The sequence below is a fragment of the Primulina eburnea genome, chromosome 9, assembly GCF_022965805.1.
Source record: "Primulina eburnea isolate SZY01 chromosome 9, ASM2296580v1, whole genome shotgun sequence".
NCBI lineage: Eukaryota > Viridiplantae > Streptophyta > Magnoliopsida > Lamiales > Gesneriaceae > Primulina > Primulina eburnea.
Window position 1 is genome coordinate 23678314 of NC_133109.1, and position 15409 is coordinate 23693722.

The window sequence follows — 15409 nt, forward strand, 5'->3', positions numbered from 1 at the left end:
TGAATTGTGAACGTGTTCATCGTCCTTTAAATAGACGGCCAATAACTTCAAGGGGTTACGATTATATTCATAAAATATTAAAAGAAGATCCAACAAACTTTCGAGAGATTTATAGAATGTACCCCGATGTATTTTTAAAATTGTGAAACATTCTTAGAGAGAAAACACATTTACAAGATACATGATACATTTGTATTGAAGAAATGCTTGCCGTATTTTTACTCGTTGTTGGTCATAATACCCGATATTGCTTAATTCGTAAAACCTTTGAACGATCACACTACAATACAAGCCAAAACTTCAACAAGGTGTTGAAAGCATTAAATAGCATTGCAGCAGATATGATGGTCAAACATGGATCTGCAGTGCCCGAAAAAATAAGAGAGAGTACAAGATTTTATCCTTATTTCAATGTAAGTAATGAAATTCTTTTTGTTGTTTTTGTTATTGATGTTGTTGTAAATATTATTATTATATTGTTGTTATAGGATTGCATTGGAGCTATTGATGGCACTCATATTCCTGCCACGGTGTTTGGGCGTCATACTAATAGTTATCGTAATCGTCATGGGACGATTTCTCAAAATGTTTTAGCAGCATGTAACTTTGATTTATAATTCATATATGTGCTCAATGGATGGGAGGGATCTGCACATGATTCAAACGTATTGACAGATGTTTTATCAAGAAATAACGGGCTTAAAGTGACACAAGGTTATTTTTTTAATGCTACTAGCTTATTTAATTTTTTTTTTATTTTTTAGGATTATATATTCTATACATTAGTTACTTGATCTTACAAAATATGGTTTGATAGGTAAATTCTTTTTAGTGGATGGTGGATATCCAAATCGACGTCAATTCTTGGCTCCTTTTCGTGGTGTGCGTTATCATCTCCAAGATTTCACTGGCCAAGGTCGCCACCCTGAAGATGCAAAAGAGTTGTTCAATCTTTACCATGCTTCTTTGAGGAACGTAATTAAAAGGTTATTTGGCATATTTAAATCGCAGTTCAAATTATTCAAAACTGCTCCTCCGTTTAAATATACAACACAGACAGAGATTGTATTGGCTTGTGCTGGATTACACAATTTTCTTCGCAAGGAGTGTCGTTATGATGAATTTTCAGTTGAAACCGAGATTGAAGTTCCACCATCTTCATCAGAACAAGTTTACGAAGATGACAACTTTGGTGAATTATTCGATACACAAGAACAACAACGGACAAATGCTAATGCATGGAGAGATGCTATAGCAAATCAAATGTGGAGCGATGTTGAACATATTGTCAATATAAGTTAGATTTTATTTCATAAACTACTTCTGAAATTTTATCAAATTGTCATACTATTTTGATTTTTTAATCTAATATTCACAAAAAGAAATTGTTATATATTCTAAATTTTTTGATTAATTAATATTTATGTTGAATTGGTTAGGATCGAGAAGTTCAATTTTGAGTTCTAAATTGACTAGTGATTCATTATTTGTTTTCACAAATAAAATCTATTTACATTTTAAATAAATTTTATTTACATTAATAATAATAATAATATTTCAAATGAAGAGTCTAGATTGAATATACCCCCATAAAAATATTACAAGAGTCATGGATTTTCATATGAAAAAGTTAACAAAAGTCTACAAAAGTCTTGCAAAAAGTCTACAGGAGTCTATGGAATTCTGTTTAGAAATCTGTGAGATTCTACAAATGTCTGTCAAATCCACAAAAGTCTCTTATTAAAAAAAGTCATTAAAAGTCGTTAAATCTCTAGGTTGAATACACCCATGTAAGAGTTTCAGCTAAGCATTGGTACGTCCTGCTGAAGTGGGTAGTTGCAAGCCATTGTAATTGTCAAAGTCTTTTAGTAAAATCTTTCTGTGAAAAAGAATGAATGACGTATGAGTTATTCAAATCTCCGAACATCAAAAAATAAACCCATGCAATTTATTTTATCTTAGTAAAAAAAGTTTGTTTAATTAGTATCCTTATCGAATGTAGGCGGTACTTGACCATTCCTAGTATTCTATTGAGGTCATGAATTTCAATGGAGATATATCTTTTGTATATTCTTGAATAACTCTCCTTTTTTTTTAAAGGTAGAATAGTGTTAATTGAAATGAAGGCTCAAAATTTATGAACTATTTATTTTTTTTCCCCATATTGGAATATACTTCGAATTTCACGAGTTTGGCTTATCTCATCTTTAGACTGTTTTTTAAAAACCGAAATTCATGGAAACTGATGATGCATTGTTATTATTCTTCTTCTTGAATTATGTATCTACTTATTATTAAATTAAAAATGTTAGATCACATCTATTTCAAATGAATACAAACTTTTTCCATATATATATATATATATATATATATATATAATTATTTTTAGGTTATATTTTTAGGAAATATGAAATTATTGTGCATTTTGATTAGAGGATGTACCTTACATTTTGATGAAGAAGAAGACAATGTAATCATATTTTTAATTTCTATAAACTATATTTTGGGTATGGTGAATTTAAAATCTAAACATATTTTAATATTTCGGACACAAATTAAATGTAGTGCTAACTTTTAGTTTTATCTTATACTCCATGATGTAAATGTTCTAAATTTTAATTTAAGCATTAGGATGCTAATATTCTTATATTGTTGCAAATTTTATTAATTGAAAAAATAAATTTGACAATACTCATTGAATTAAGAGAATGATATCAAGAAATTGTTAACAACTGGTAAAAATATTATTATTAATATAATATTATTTAATTTAAAATAATTAATTTAACTTAATAGAATTAAACTATATATTATTTCATACAAAATAAATTTAACAAGAATTTAATTTATATATTTTAAAAAATTACCCTCTAATAAAATTTTTGTTGAGATTTAATTTTTTAAGTCAAGCTAATAATTAATTTATCATTTAACTATTCTATCAGGTGAGAGAAGTCCAAGTTGCTGGTCAAAATTCGGTACAAATTTAATGAATACAAAAGGGGGGAAAAAGACAGTAAATGACGTAGTTTGATCGCACAGCACCGTGTGCTGTTTTTCTCTGCACCGCAGAGGATCTGAACCCGTAATGCGTAGGTTTATATAATTATTATGCGAGTTTGAGGGTTGTTATGTAGATTAAAACTCTAATCAATAATTTAAACAAGCACTAGATAACAAAAATCTCACCCTTTAATTTTAAAAGATTAAGTGCCAAATTTAAACAAGATTTATATCTCCAGTTTTTTTTTTTAAAAAAATTGTTGAATAAGATACTTAAAATCCTAATCCAACTTAAATACTAATTAAATTAATTAATTATGACATAAAAAACTTTATAAAATATTTTACCCCAAATTTAAGTAATAAATCTTTAATTTTTAAAATTTACATTTTAAACGCTTAAAATTTTATAACTTGCCTAATAAATTAAATCAGAATTTAAAAAATAAAATCGCAAATCATTTAAAATAATTAATTTTCTTGAATTAAAATAAAAGATAATCTTAAATTTTTGCAACGTATCGTCTCTGGTCTCATTCACCCGTTCGACATTGAACATTCGCCTGAAAAGCTAAAACTCTAGAAAACATTTTTAAATTATATAAACATGAGCATATGAACATTTAAAATAATTTAATCATGCACCATTTAAATCATTGATTAATCAAATTAAATTTTTATTAAGCGTGGAATTTACTTGTTCTAGTTTTGGGCACTACAACTTGACTTTGATACAATTGTTGGTGTACCATTTTCACATACCTAAGGTGCAACAAATGTTTAAAATTTTTAGTTTATTCATTCAAAACATTTATTGGGTATCATATGATTTAAAAATTTAAAGTATTTAGAATTGTTTACCTTTGCGTATTAAACATTGCACACCAAACTTGTCCATGATTAGCAATGTTGGTCTTTTTTAAAAATACCTACGAACATATCTTCCTATTTGGATCACCTAATCAAATCCACGATTGGATTAGATTCCTCCTTTAGATCTCACTAGATATCTAAACGAACATTGAGATTGGACCGCATGAGTTCCAAAAATGGCGGCGATGTGGCTGTGAAAGTGGTCGTGAATTTTCCTTGTGAAAATGGTTTGACCAAATTTTTGTTGAGAGAGGGAGGGGGAAATTTATGATGTGTGTAAAAACTAGTGTTATTTCATATGAATCTCGATGAAATATTTATAAATTTTTATTCATGGTCACATCAGTAATCTCGCTTATATTTGGATTAATAATCCTAATCCCATTATGATTCCTATGTAAACTCTTGATAATGAATGATATACATATACATATACATATGTGCATGTGTAGATATATATGTAAAATTAAATAACTATAATTTAATTTCTAATTAACTGTAAATCAATTCATAAATCAATTCTAGACCCATCTAGAATATTTCTTGAGAATCGTGTATATATAGTAATGATCGCTACTAGTATCATTATTTAGTTAGTACAATCTAAATAAATAACTCATTATAATCTCAATCAACGATCAGATAACACTGATGTACCGTCTTTTTCATATAATGAGAGTTGAAAACTTCTAAGATCAAAATTTACACTGATCCATTTTTTCGAAGCTGCTAGTTTTGTGAACTCCTTTACTAAAATAGACATTTTCACTCTCTTTACTTAATCAACAATTAAGCTAACTTTGACATCTCCCATCATATGGATTTATCTTATAAACTTCTTTATAAGAAATTTATTTGATCTCCATCAAACTATAGTCGCCAAATTCAACTTCTTGAATTTGACTATCTCAACGGGAACGCATAATTCGATACTTGTCCGACCCTCAATATTTCAGGGATATAGCTAACCATGAATTCAAAAAATCATGTGATTTTTAATAACATTTATTCTTATTCAGACTTATTCTAATTAGCTCCATTGTTCTCATCAACCCCATGATCAAGAATATCAGAACTTAAGTCTGATTGCACCATCAGATCATGGTAAGAGCGTCTAGTAGATTGATTTCCTAGGTATCACCAATGGTGAATGCAAGAACCTTAAGTTATGGTTAATGTCAGTATGGTCCCTTCAATCCATATATCTCGATCAAATATTCAATAATCGATATATCGAGAATTGCAAATGAATTCAATAAGAGTGTGATATATCTTTGAGTAATAATAGTGACATCGTATGTACAACTAGGAAAACACATTTCTTATAAAGCACATGTCTTGTTCTATTAACTAATCAGATCACATCTGATATATTCACAACGCATTTGCTCTTATGTATTTTGAAACTACAATCAACCTCGTCACCTGATGATCTTCAATAGTAACGAATCAAAGTACATACCGTCACCTGATGATCTTCAATAGAATTGGTAAACGAATCAAAGTACATACTAATATGTAGAAAATCTACGTTGTGTCGGGTCAAAAAATAATGATGTAAACTATAACCATAAACTATTCTATTCAATAAATGATAATAGTTGGACAGTGTGAAGAAAGGTTGTAATTGGTAGGAATAATTTTCGGACAATTTGCTGAAATAATATTGAGTTACAAATTAAAATAAAAGTATAAAAATTCGGACCTGTCAAAAGCCCACCCCGCCACAATCTCGACTTCTCGAATATCCTTCTTTCCCAGTCATAGTCTCAGAGATCCTCTGTGCTCATCTCCGAAGCACGCGTCGTGTAGTGGGTCCCACCGCGAACTTCCTTCCATTCCTGACAACCTCCATCATTCATAAATAAATGCGTAGCGTGGGAATGAAACACGCCTGCCCGCTAAAACCACCCTTTGTTTGATTGGCCTGTAATCAGTGTTATCTCTGCAGATTCTTGAACAGGATTTGATCGCCGTCTCTCTCTCTCTCTGTGCGTCTGTTTTCGTGTGTGTTTTTATACAGGAACTCATGTACCAGAGGGAGGGTCCCTCGTCTCCAAGCAACTCTTATACCTCCAACGTACGATTTTTTTTATTTGTTTGAATGTAGATTGGTTTTCTGGGGTTAAGAATTATCTTCGTACGGTATTAGTTTCTTGATTTCTTGATTGGTGACGATGCGTGACAGTGAAATACTATTCTTGCTGTTTAATTATTTTCTTGATTGTCGAGCACGAAGGTCGGTAGTGGTTATGCTTGCTTACTGTTTGATTGTTTTCTTGGACTTTTGACTGAAGGGTACGAGGGCCGGTAATATTCTATCGATTTATTGTCTTCCTGAATCGCGAGGTCGGGTGCCGGTAGCTAATTGTCTTTAAGTTCTCAGTGATGATGTTGACTTATTGAATATGGATTGATGAGGATTTGTGCCAGTAATTGACTGTCTGCTGTTTATTTACTTTGTTGATTGGCGAGTATAAAGGCCAGTACTGATCATGCGTGCATATGTTGGACCAAATTGGTGTGTGCTCGGATAAATGGGAACGGACCTTTTAATACTATAAAATTCCGTTATTTGATTCTCAACTGGCAATCAAGTGGTGAGCATAAAAGATTTTAAACCAGACTCTCACATGATTCAAGTGTGTGATATGCGTCTGGCTTATTTTCTTGAGTATGATAACATGTATGGTCAAATATTATTACGTAATAAATCCCCATTTGAAGTAAATAATTATTGAGAAGTATTTGGGAAACTCCGTTTATGCATCATATTCGAGGACTACAGTTATTCTCTTGAGTATAATCACGTGTGATCAAAGGCAGAAGAATGTAGCGTAATAATTCTCAATTAGAAGCAATATACTTTATCAAGAGTATTAGGGAAACTCCGATAATTCATGTATACGAGGACCGCTATTATGCTAGAATCGAAGAGATCCCCATATAGTGAAATATGTACAAATACAGTTGCTTCTTATAGTGCTCTGTATGAAGTAAATAAAGACGATGTAGTGGCATAAGGCTTATACGTGGGATGAGTTCCATATGTTATTGCGAGTTTGGAACAGGACATATTACAGAATGACCTACTTCACTTGTCTCAATAACAGCCGCATATTTTTGTATCGCGATCATTTGAGTGTTGCAATAGTTTCCACTTTCCTCAGAACACTTGAAGAAATTCTGAAGGCTGACATGATTTTTCTGAACAGGGTAAATTTGGCGTGTCACCAGCGGAAAATGGTTTTAATGATTCTCTGTCTATATTGAACTCTGAAAAGGCTGTCCATGAGCTTATCGAACAGCCGCTCCTCGATGGAATTGATGATCATCTTTTCGAATTTTCAGAGGCTTTAAGAAGTGTGTCTTTTGTAGTACTTAACCATTTGAAGTTATGCTCTAATCTGGACCAGCCGCACATCTTAATACATAACATTTGATTCGACCTGTGATTTTAGCTGTAGCGAAGGCTCTAAGAAGAGTTACTGAAGGGAAGGCTTCTGCACAAGCTGAGGCTGCTGAATGGAAGCGCAAATATGAACTGGAGAGGACACGTAATTCGCTGTTGGAGCAAAGAGGTTATTCCTCATCTTGTATGTATATGGTAAAGTTGACTACATGTAGATCACCTATTGAATGAACGAGTGGATATTTGTTTAGGTTTCTGGTCAGTGGTCATTTCTTGACCTATATGTTTAGGTTGACTTGCAAACCAATATCACGTTGGAGTTTTAAAAGACAGGCGAAAGGAATTATATCTGTTTGTGATTTCCAGCTCATTTTAGTTGTAACTAATCAACTGATCTATGTTTTGTTTGGAATACAAAGACTCCAAATTTGGGTCTAACAAGGAAGATGAATCAATCAAGGATCATAAAAATTGATGAGTTTTTTATTATCTTATTATTCTATTTATATTCTGTTCTATATCTTGAAAGTTCCAACTAACAGGGAACAGATACATTTCCCTTTTTTGGCGTATTTAGTCTATTAAAATTAAAACTAGCAATGAATACTTTTGAGGAACTGTAGTATTCCTGGTAGATTTTTGGCAACGACACGAGGAGAATCTAACCTGGTATTGGTTTGCACCTTTTGTCAACCGTAAAATTTTGCATACTAAATTTTTCTTCTGTTTCCTTGATATGGATTTAATGTTTCCCGGATTCCGCAAGATAAAATGTTCTGGCTGCTTTGCAGTGTTGTCATCAAGAGGAGGGCAATGCAGCAAGTTTAATGTTCAGAAAGCTGGGAACTTGCTTGACCAAATAGCGTTTGATGAAAAAAATGAAAAATGTGAGTTTGATGAAAAAAGTGAAAAATGTGAGTTGTGCAACGGGAAAGATGATATATGCGCTAATGAAGTTCTTCGAGATGGTGAATATGATTCTGACTCTCCCGAGGTGCAAACTAAGATGATGAGGAAGGTGTGATATCGTCTCTTAGTCTCATCACATTTGGATTAAGATTATTGACATGTGCTTTTTAATATTTAGATTTTTAACCTGCATTAATGTTTTTTTCATATTTCGCATGGTTAAAAATGCGTGATAAAATAAAAAGATATGGTAGAACAAGATTTGACATATCGGTTTCATGGACACAGGCATCTTTTAGGCTATCATGGTGTTGCAATGGTGAAAAAGGTGATCGCCACAAACATGACATTGTCTCTTTCGAAAAGGGTAATATAACAACTGCGGAACGTAGCAGCAAACAGGTATAACTACTTTACTAGAGTTTATCAAGTGTTATCTTGCATCATTTTGATTGATCTCTCATTGCTTGTTTATCCGTATCTCAAATAATTTTATGTGGTAAAATTTTTAAATTTAAGTAATAATATGTGAATAAAATCTTGTTTCAGATTTCCTTGAAGTGGGAATCTCCTCCTCAGACTGTGCTTATATTGACTAAGCCAAATTCAACTTCTGTACAAAGTCTCTGTTTTGAAATGGTCAGGTAAGATGCTTTTCTAACGCCTGCTATTTTAAAATGCGGAAATGTTTTTTTTTATAAAGCTAAAAGTTCGCATTTTCGAAATAACATTTAAAAATGATCTTAAATATTTGACAATAAAAATAGCACAATTTAAAATAATCAAACTCATTCAAAATCATACGTAAACATAATCGAGTAAAAATCTTAAATTCATCATCGTAAGAAAATGTTCATCTCCTCTTAATTTCATAACTCATAATGCGGAAAACATATGGTCCTCGGGTCATGTCACCGCACCAGGTCTGCCTACTCAGGTTCGGCACCTCAAGTCTCCTCATCATGAAGCTCACCTGCATCACACACGCCTAGTGAGTCTAAAGACTCAACACACCTGCACCGTTAATAGCAAATACATATACATAGCACACAGCAGTGAAAAATATCATACTCAACATACCTTTCTTGAACTTTAAAAACGTAATATAAACGTGTCGTGTAAAATCATGACGTGTCAAAACAGCTCATCGTTAATCATCATTCATCGTTCATCATTCATCATTCATTTATCGTTCATCATTCATCGTCCATCATTCATCTTTGGTGAATTCAGTTCATTAGAGGTGACTATCGTACATCATTTACGATGGATCCATCATACATAGAACCGTGGTACCCGGCGGCTGTTGGACATCAGTGACATGATCACCCATCCACTGTGCCTAGGCCTCATCATCAGCATTTACATATACGTCTTAACCATTTACATATACTTCGATAGTAACAACTAATTCCCATCATTCAAAACATTATCATTTTTATCACTTATAAAAATCTTGAATAAATGCAATTTTTCTTAAATCCAAGCATGCGACGTATATCTTCATAAAATCTTAAAATCATGATCATGATGTATGAACATTTAAAATATCATAAATTTGTGCTCAGGGCGCTGCCAGAATCAAAATCTCACCCCGGGTGAAAAATGACTATTTTGCCCATGGAAACCCAAAAATTATCGTTTCACCCCTAGACGTAAAATTTCACTTCTTTGACATTTTCTAAATTCCATTGACTCTAACATGTCCCAAATAATTATTTAAGCATACGTGAAGTTTCCCATATTTTTATTTGGCTTAAATCTATGACTTTTGAATTAATCTTTAAATATAACCTATTAATGCGTTTTAATCCCGAATTAAACCAAATCTTAGCATAAAATTCCCAATTTAAAAACTTAGACTTATAATAATTATTTGAGCTTAAATATAATTTCTCATAATTTTATTAAGCTTAAATCTAGACGTCTCCATTAATCCTTTAATTAACGTTTCGTGAGGTGACTAAATCTTGGATAAATCCAAAACTCATTATTTTGATTTGAAGCTTACTAAACTCCAAAAAATATCCCAAAACATATTAATAAGCATTCCTAGACGTAAAATCGAGTCCATTTCATAACTTAACCAAATTGTTTTAAAACTTGGACCCAGCTCCCCGTTTTAATCCGAATCGAACCGAATTAATCACACCTAGACCACCCTAGGCTCCCACTGGACCTGCTGAACCCACGGCTGCACCTCCATGCAAGCCGCAGCCCCCTACAACTCTCTATTCTCCCCAAACGTCCAAACCAAAGCCAAACTTCTACCATTTTGATCCACAGCGTCTTGGATGGTTCCAGCAAGAGCCGAGCCCTTCCAAGCCTCGTATCAGACCCACCAGGGTCTGATCTAAGGCTCGTCTAAGCCCCTGCTCAGCTGGCTGCACCCAGCAGGATAGAACCCCAAAGATCGAGCCAACCTATTGAGACCTTGCTCTTGGTCGCTCACCCTACACGATCTGTCCAATGTTTTAAACTCCAAGGAAATTTCTTGACACCCTTTTTCAGCCCTTAACAACCGACAGCAGCAGCCCCTTGCACAGCAACCAGGAAAACATGAGAGTTGGACAAGAAAACACCATAATCCCATGGAAACCAAGAAAATTCTCATGTACAAGGCTAGATCTTGTTTTTCATGCACAAATATAATCACCCACATAATAAACGTGTATGATGCAGAAAAGAACAAGTACAAAGCGTGCCTTTGATATTAAGAAGCTCGAAATCTTGAGGAGACCCGCGTCGGGGAGACAACGGAGAAGCGGGGAAGGAGCTTGCTTGAGAGGAAATGGAGATGGCCGAGGAATTTCTCTTTGAAATAAAATGGTAGCCGAAGCCTTTGCTGGAGAAATAATGTTGAAAAGGAGAGAGAAAGATGGTGGGGAAAAGGAGTGTCGGTTGATGGTAATTAAATGATGTTTGTAGTCATTAATTAATTATTAATCAAATAGCGAACGGTCCTAAATGGTTTAATTAAAAGCTTAAAAAAGTTTTAAGTCCAATAAACTTAAAAATAGGCTCATTAAATCCAAACACGCTCCCGAAAAATATTTCGTGTTGAAATGATTTTGAAAATATTAGCCGAACCCTAAAAATTTCTCCGATTCGCTAAAATTTGCGTACTGTAAAAAATTAAAATCTTGCGGCCAAATTTACTCAATAAATCTCAATTCTTGAAAAATATCTTTAAAACATCTTAAATTAATATTTAAAAACAAATCATTAATTAAAACAATTTTCTTGAAAATTCTCCGATCTCCGTTCCTCGTTCAAGTGAAAAATGAAACTTAAAAATCTTTAATGAATGAACTTTTAAAACTTCATGAATTAAATTCTACCATGCATGAATTATGCATAAAATGCATAAAAATATTTAAACACAAATTAATGAAAAAAAATGCATTTAAAACTTTAAAACAATTTAATAAAATTCCAAAGAAATTTAATAACTTGCATGCATATGGTTTACATGGACTTTTCGATTTTCGGAACGTTACAGCTTTAATGCTTGTAATTTTTCCCTTAATCTTTGTTAAAACTTTGGACTTGTTAGCCACTGCGAGATACACTGTGACAAGTCTTAAACTTCTTGAAACCACCAAGGCATCTTTAAACTCGAGGATGATCAGAAAAATTGCCCGGTGGGATTTATTCCATATTTATCTCAATCTTGTCTCTGCACTGTACCCATTTTTTTAATCTATTTTTAATTCACAAATCATGATATTCATTTCCATTTAAGATGTATGATGCCCTTTTCTCCTTCCCAGATGGTTGAAAGAGCGGAAAAAACTAAATATATTCGTGGAACCACAAGTAAAGAATGAGCTTTTGGCAGAATCATCATACTATGGCTTTGTACAGACCTGGATCGATGGTAATACTAAATGATTTTATATGACATGATCGTTCTTTTTTTCTTCATTAATATACTAAATACACGATCTTATATCCTCTTTTTCCTAAACTTGACATTCGTGTAGTATGATAGCAACTCGACTTAATAAACTAGATAATACATTGATGCTTTGTAGCTGTTCTTTTATAGTTGATTTATGTGTTTGTTTGCTTCTCTGAACTCCATACCATGCTCCACAGACAAGGAAATGCTACACTTGCATACAAACATTGACCTCGTTGTGACTCTAGGTGGAGATGGAACTGTCCTTTGGGTATGTGTGATGCTCTACTCTCAATGTTTAAGGAACTGGGAAATATTTTGTTCCTAACTTTTCTGAATTGAATTTTGCTTCTCCATGTCCATTGTTGATGCAGTTTTCCACACAACTTTGGCCCTTTGAATGTATCTTTGATTTTTTCCTGAAAGAATAACTTTCAAAATTGCTAGCTATGTGCAAATAACTGCATTTTTTTTTGTTTTTCCAGGCTGCATCTATGTTCAAAGGCCCTGTTCCTCCAATCGTGCCATTTTCTTTAGGTTCTCTCGGTTTCATGACCCCATTTTGTATCCTGAAATCTTCTCAATTACAGTTTCTTGTTTTCATTCTTAGTTCTATTTTATTTCACGATCATTTATAATTTCTTGTGTGGATAATCTATTGTCTGTTGAAAATGATATATTCTAGACTGTCAAATGAACCTTAACACAAGTCAGGACAGCGAACATTACCGAGAATATCTGAACTCCATCCTTAGTGGTCCTATCAGTATTACATTGAGACATCGATTGCAGTGCCGTATCATTCGAGATGCAGCCAAAAGTGAATTTGAGAATGAAGGTCCCATGCTCGTCTTGAATGAAGTTACTATTGACCGTGGTATTGCTTCATTCCTTACAAATCTTGAATGCTATTGCGACAACTCGTTTGTCACCTGCGTACAAGGGGACGGTCTTATATGTCTACTACGTCTGGGAGCACAGCATATTCCCTGGCAGCTGGAGGATCAATGGCCCATCCTCAGGTGTGTGCTTTTCAACGTTTGATCAACTCTCATAACAATGTTCTATGGGGAAGGGAAAAGATTCACAAAACAATAAATGCCAATTGCTATTTTAGTGTACATGATAATTATGTGATTAGGGAATTCATCTTTGCATGCTCTTAAACCGTTGGTAATGGAATCTGATGGCATACAGGTTCCCGGGATTCTGTTCACACCGATTTGCCCCCACTCATTATCCTTCCGGCCTCTAATATTACCAGAGCATGTGACGATCAGAGTAGTCGTCCCTTTCCACAGCAGAAGCCATGCCTGGGTGTCCTTTGACGGAAAGGACCGGAAACAGTTGGCCCCTGGGGATGCTCTTGTTTGCAGCATGGCACCATGGCCTGTCCCCACCGCATGTCAGGTTGATTCGACTAACGATTTCTTAAGTAGCATCCACGATGGCCTTCACTGGAATCTGAGGAAGGCTCAACCCTCCGACGGTCCTCGTGATTCGTGAAAATACTAGTTTTTCGAAACTTGGTTAAGATTCCGCTTAGGGATGATGTCCTCTGTGCTTGTGTGTGAATAGGTAGTGAAAATATGGGAGAGGAAAAATGGAATATTCTGAAATAATGAATTATTAAAAAATTAAAAATAATATTAAAAATTTATTAACAAAATAATATTAGCAATACATAATTTTTAACCAAAAAATATATATTAAGTAAATATAATGAAAATCAAAATAAATAAATTTAAAATTAGAAGTAATTCTATCAAAATAAAATATTTAAAATGCTAAAATTAACACGGAAATTTGAAAAATTATATTATATAAAAATAACATTTTCTATTTTCTTATTTATCATTTATATTATGCTAAAGTCTTGGTTGTCACTCAGGAGCCGAAACGAGACGATTAAAATGGTAAAAAAAAATTGACAAATTACTCGAACATTGTTTTTGTGATGCTAATAATAGATCATCAATGGAGTTCTTCTCTCTCTCTTTTTCTGATATGGTTTCAGAGAGTTTGGTCGCGACTCTGATTCCTCTTTCTTCGATACATCGCGAAGCAAGATCGAGGAGCTAACAATGCACAAATGCATCATCAGATGAATCGGCCATTTCTGGAAGATTCTGTTGGACTAGAGGCCTATTGGGCAGGAATATTTTTGTTGAATGGGAAATTGGACAAGCAATGCCCAATAGTTGGTAAATGGGAAATGTCCCACATAAAAAAATAAACATAGCATTGGTGAGATTATATTGAGTTGCACTTTATGTAGGTGTAACAATGATTGGTCAAGAGGCTCTCTCTCGCGTACACAGGCGCACGGGGTTGCAAATCATGAGCCCGATTTGCAGTGGAAAAAAGCTTGACTTGTGTGCAAGCGTACTGAGCGCGACCTGGGTGCGTCGAATGTCGGACCGATCAAGGCAAAATTTTCCCACCTGACTTTTGCTATTTTTTATTTTCGAAAAATTACATTATGGACTATGATCTTTGGTGCTCCAGCTGGATAGACCTTTGGCCTTTCAAGTCATTCAGAGACTGATATTTCGAAGCTTCGCTTTCTGTTGTCTCGGCTGCTACTACTTCCCCCGGCTGCTGTTCCTCTGTCGTTACTCTACTCTCGTGATAAATTTCAGGTACATCTCAGTTCGCCTTTGTGGTACCTCGTGCTAAGGTATTGCTGGTTGTTTCCGTTGTATCCTGTCCTGAGAAACAGCCGTCCAAGTTCACCTCGAAGCACATCCCGGAGGGGACGAATCTGTTTTAAGGACACTGTATTTCATACAGGCCTCGGTTTGCTTTACTTTAAACATTGTGCTACTGTTTAGTTCGTGATACTATCTCGCTGCTTTTTGTATACCTTTCTGTTTGTGCATACATTTTCTGTAACAATCTTAAAACAGATTACTTATTACGAGCTTTGTTTCAGATATGGCTACTGAAACTAACGTGCAAAGGGAAACTGTTCAAGTTGTCCCTCCTCAAGTTGTCCCTCATGGTACCCCACGTGCTGCTGCGGTTTCTGTTCCAGCGAGTCACGGTGAAAAACCCGAGAAGTTTACTGGTGTGGACATCGAAAGGTGGCAGCAGAAGATGCTGTTTTACTTGACGATGCTGAACCTGGCCAGATTCCTCACTGAGGATGCTCCTAAACTCAACGAGGGTGAGGGAGATGTTGAATCTGTTAGTACGGTTGAGGCATGGAATCATTCTGATTTCTTGTGCCGAAACTATGTACTAAACGGATTGGCAGATTCGCTCTACAACGTGTTTTGCGAAAAGAAAACGGCTAAAGAGCTGTG

The 15409-nt window shown here is 34.1% G+C and overlaps 1 protein-coding gene across 1 annotated transcript; it reads left to right on the forward strand.

The window, feature by feature from the left end:
- The first annotated feature begins 5588 nt into the window (after positions 1–5588).
- On the forward strand, positions 5589–13739 carry LOC140841358 (NAD(H) kinase 1-like). Its single transcript, XM_073208709.1, is given in 12 exon segments — positions 5589–5956; positions 7092–7239; positions 7338–7457; positions 8080–8306; positions 8486–8599; positions 8747–8841; positions 11971–12077; positions 12299–12372; positions 12587–12665; positions 12817–13056; positions 13059–13123; positions 13299–13739. Coding segments are annotated over 12 exon segments (1629 nt in total). The 5' UTR covers positions 5589–5905; the 3' UTR covers positions 13608–13739.
- Positions 13740–15409: the final 1670 nt, after the last annotated feature.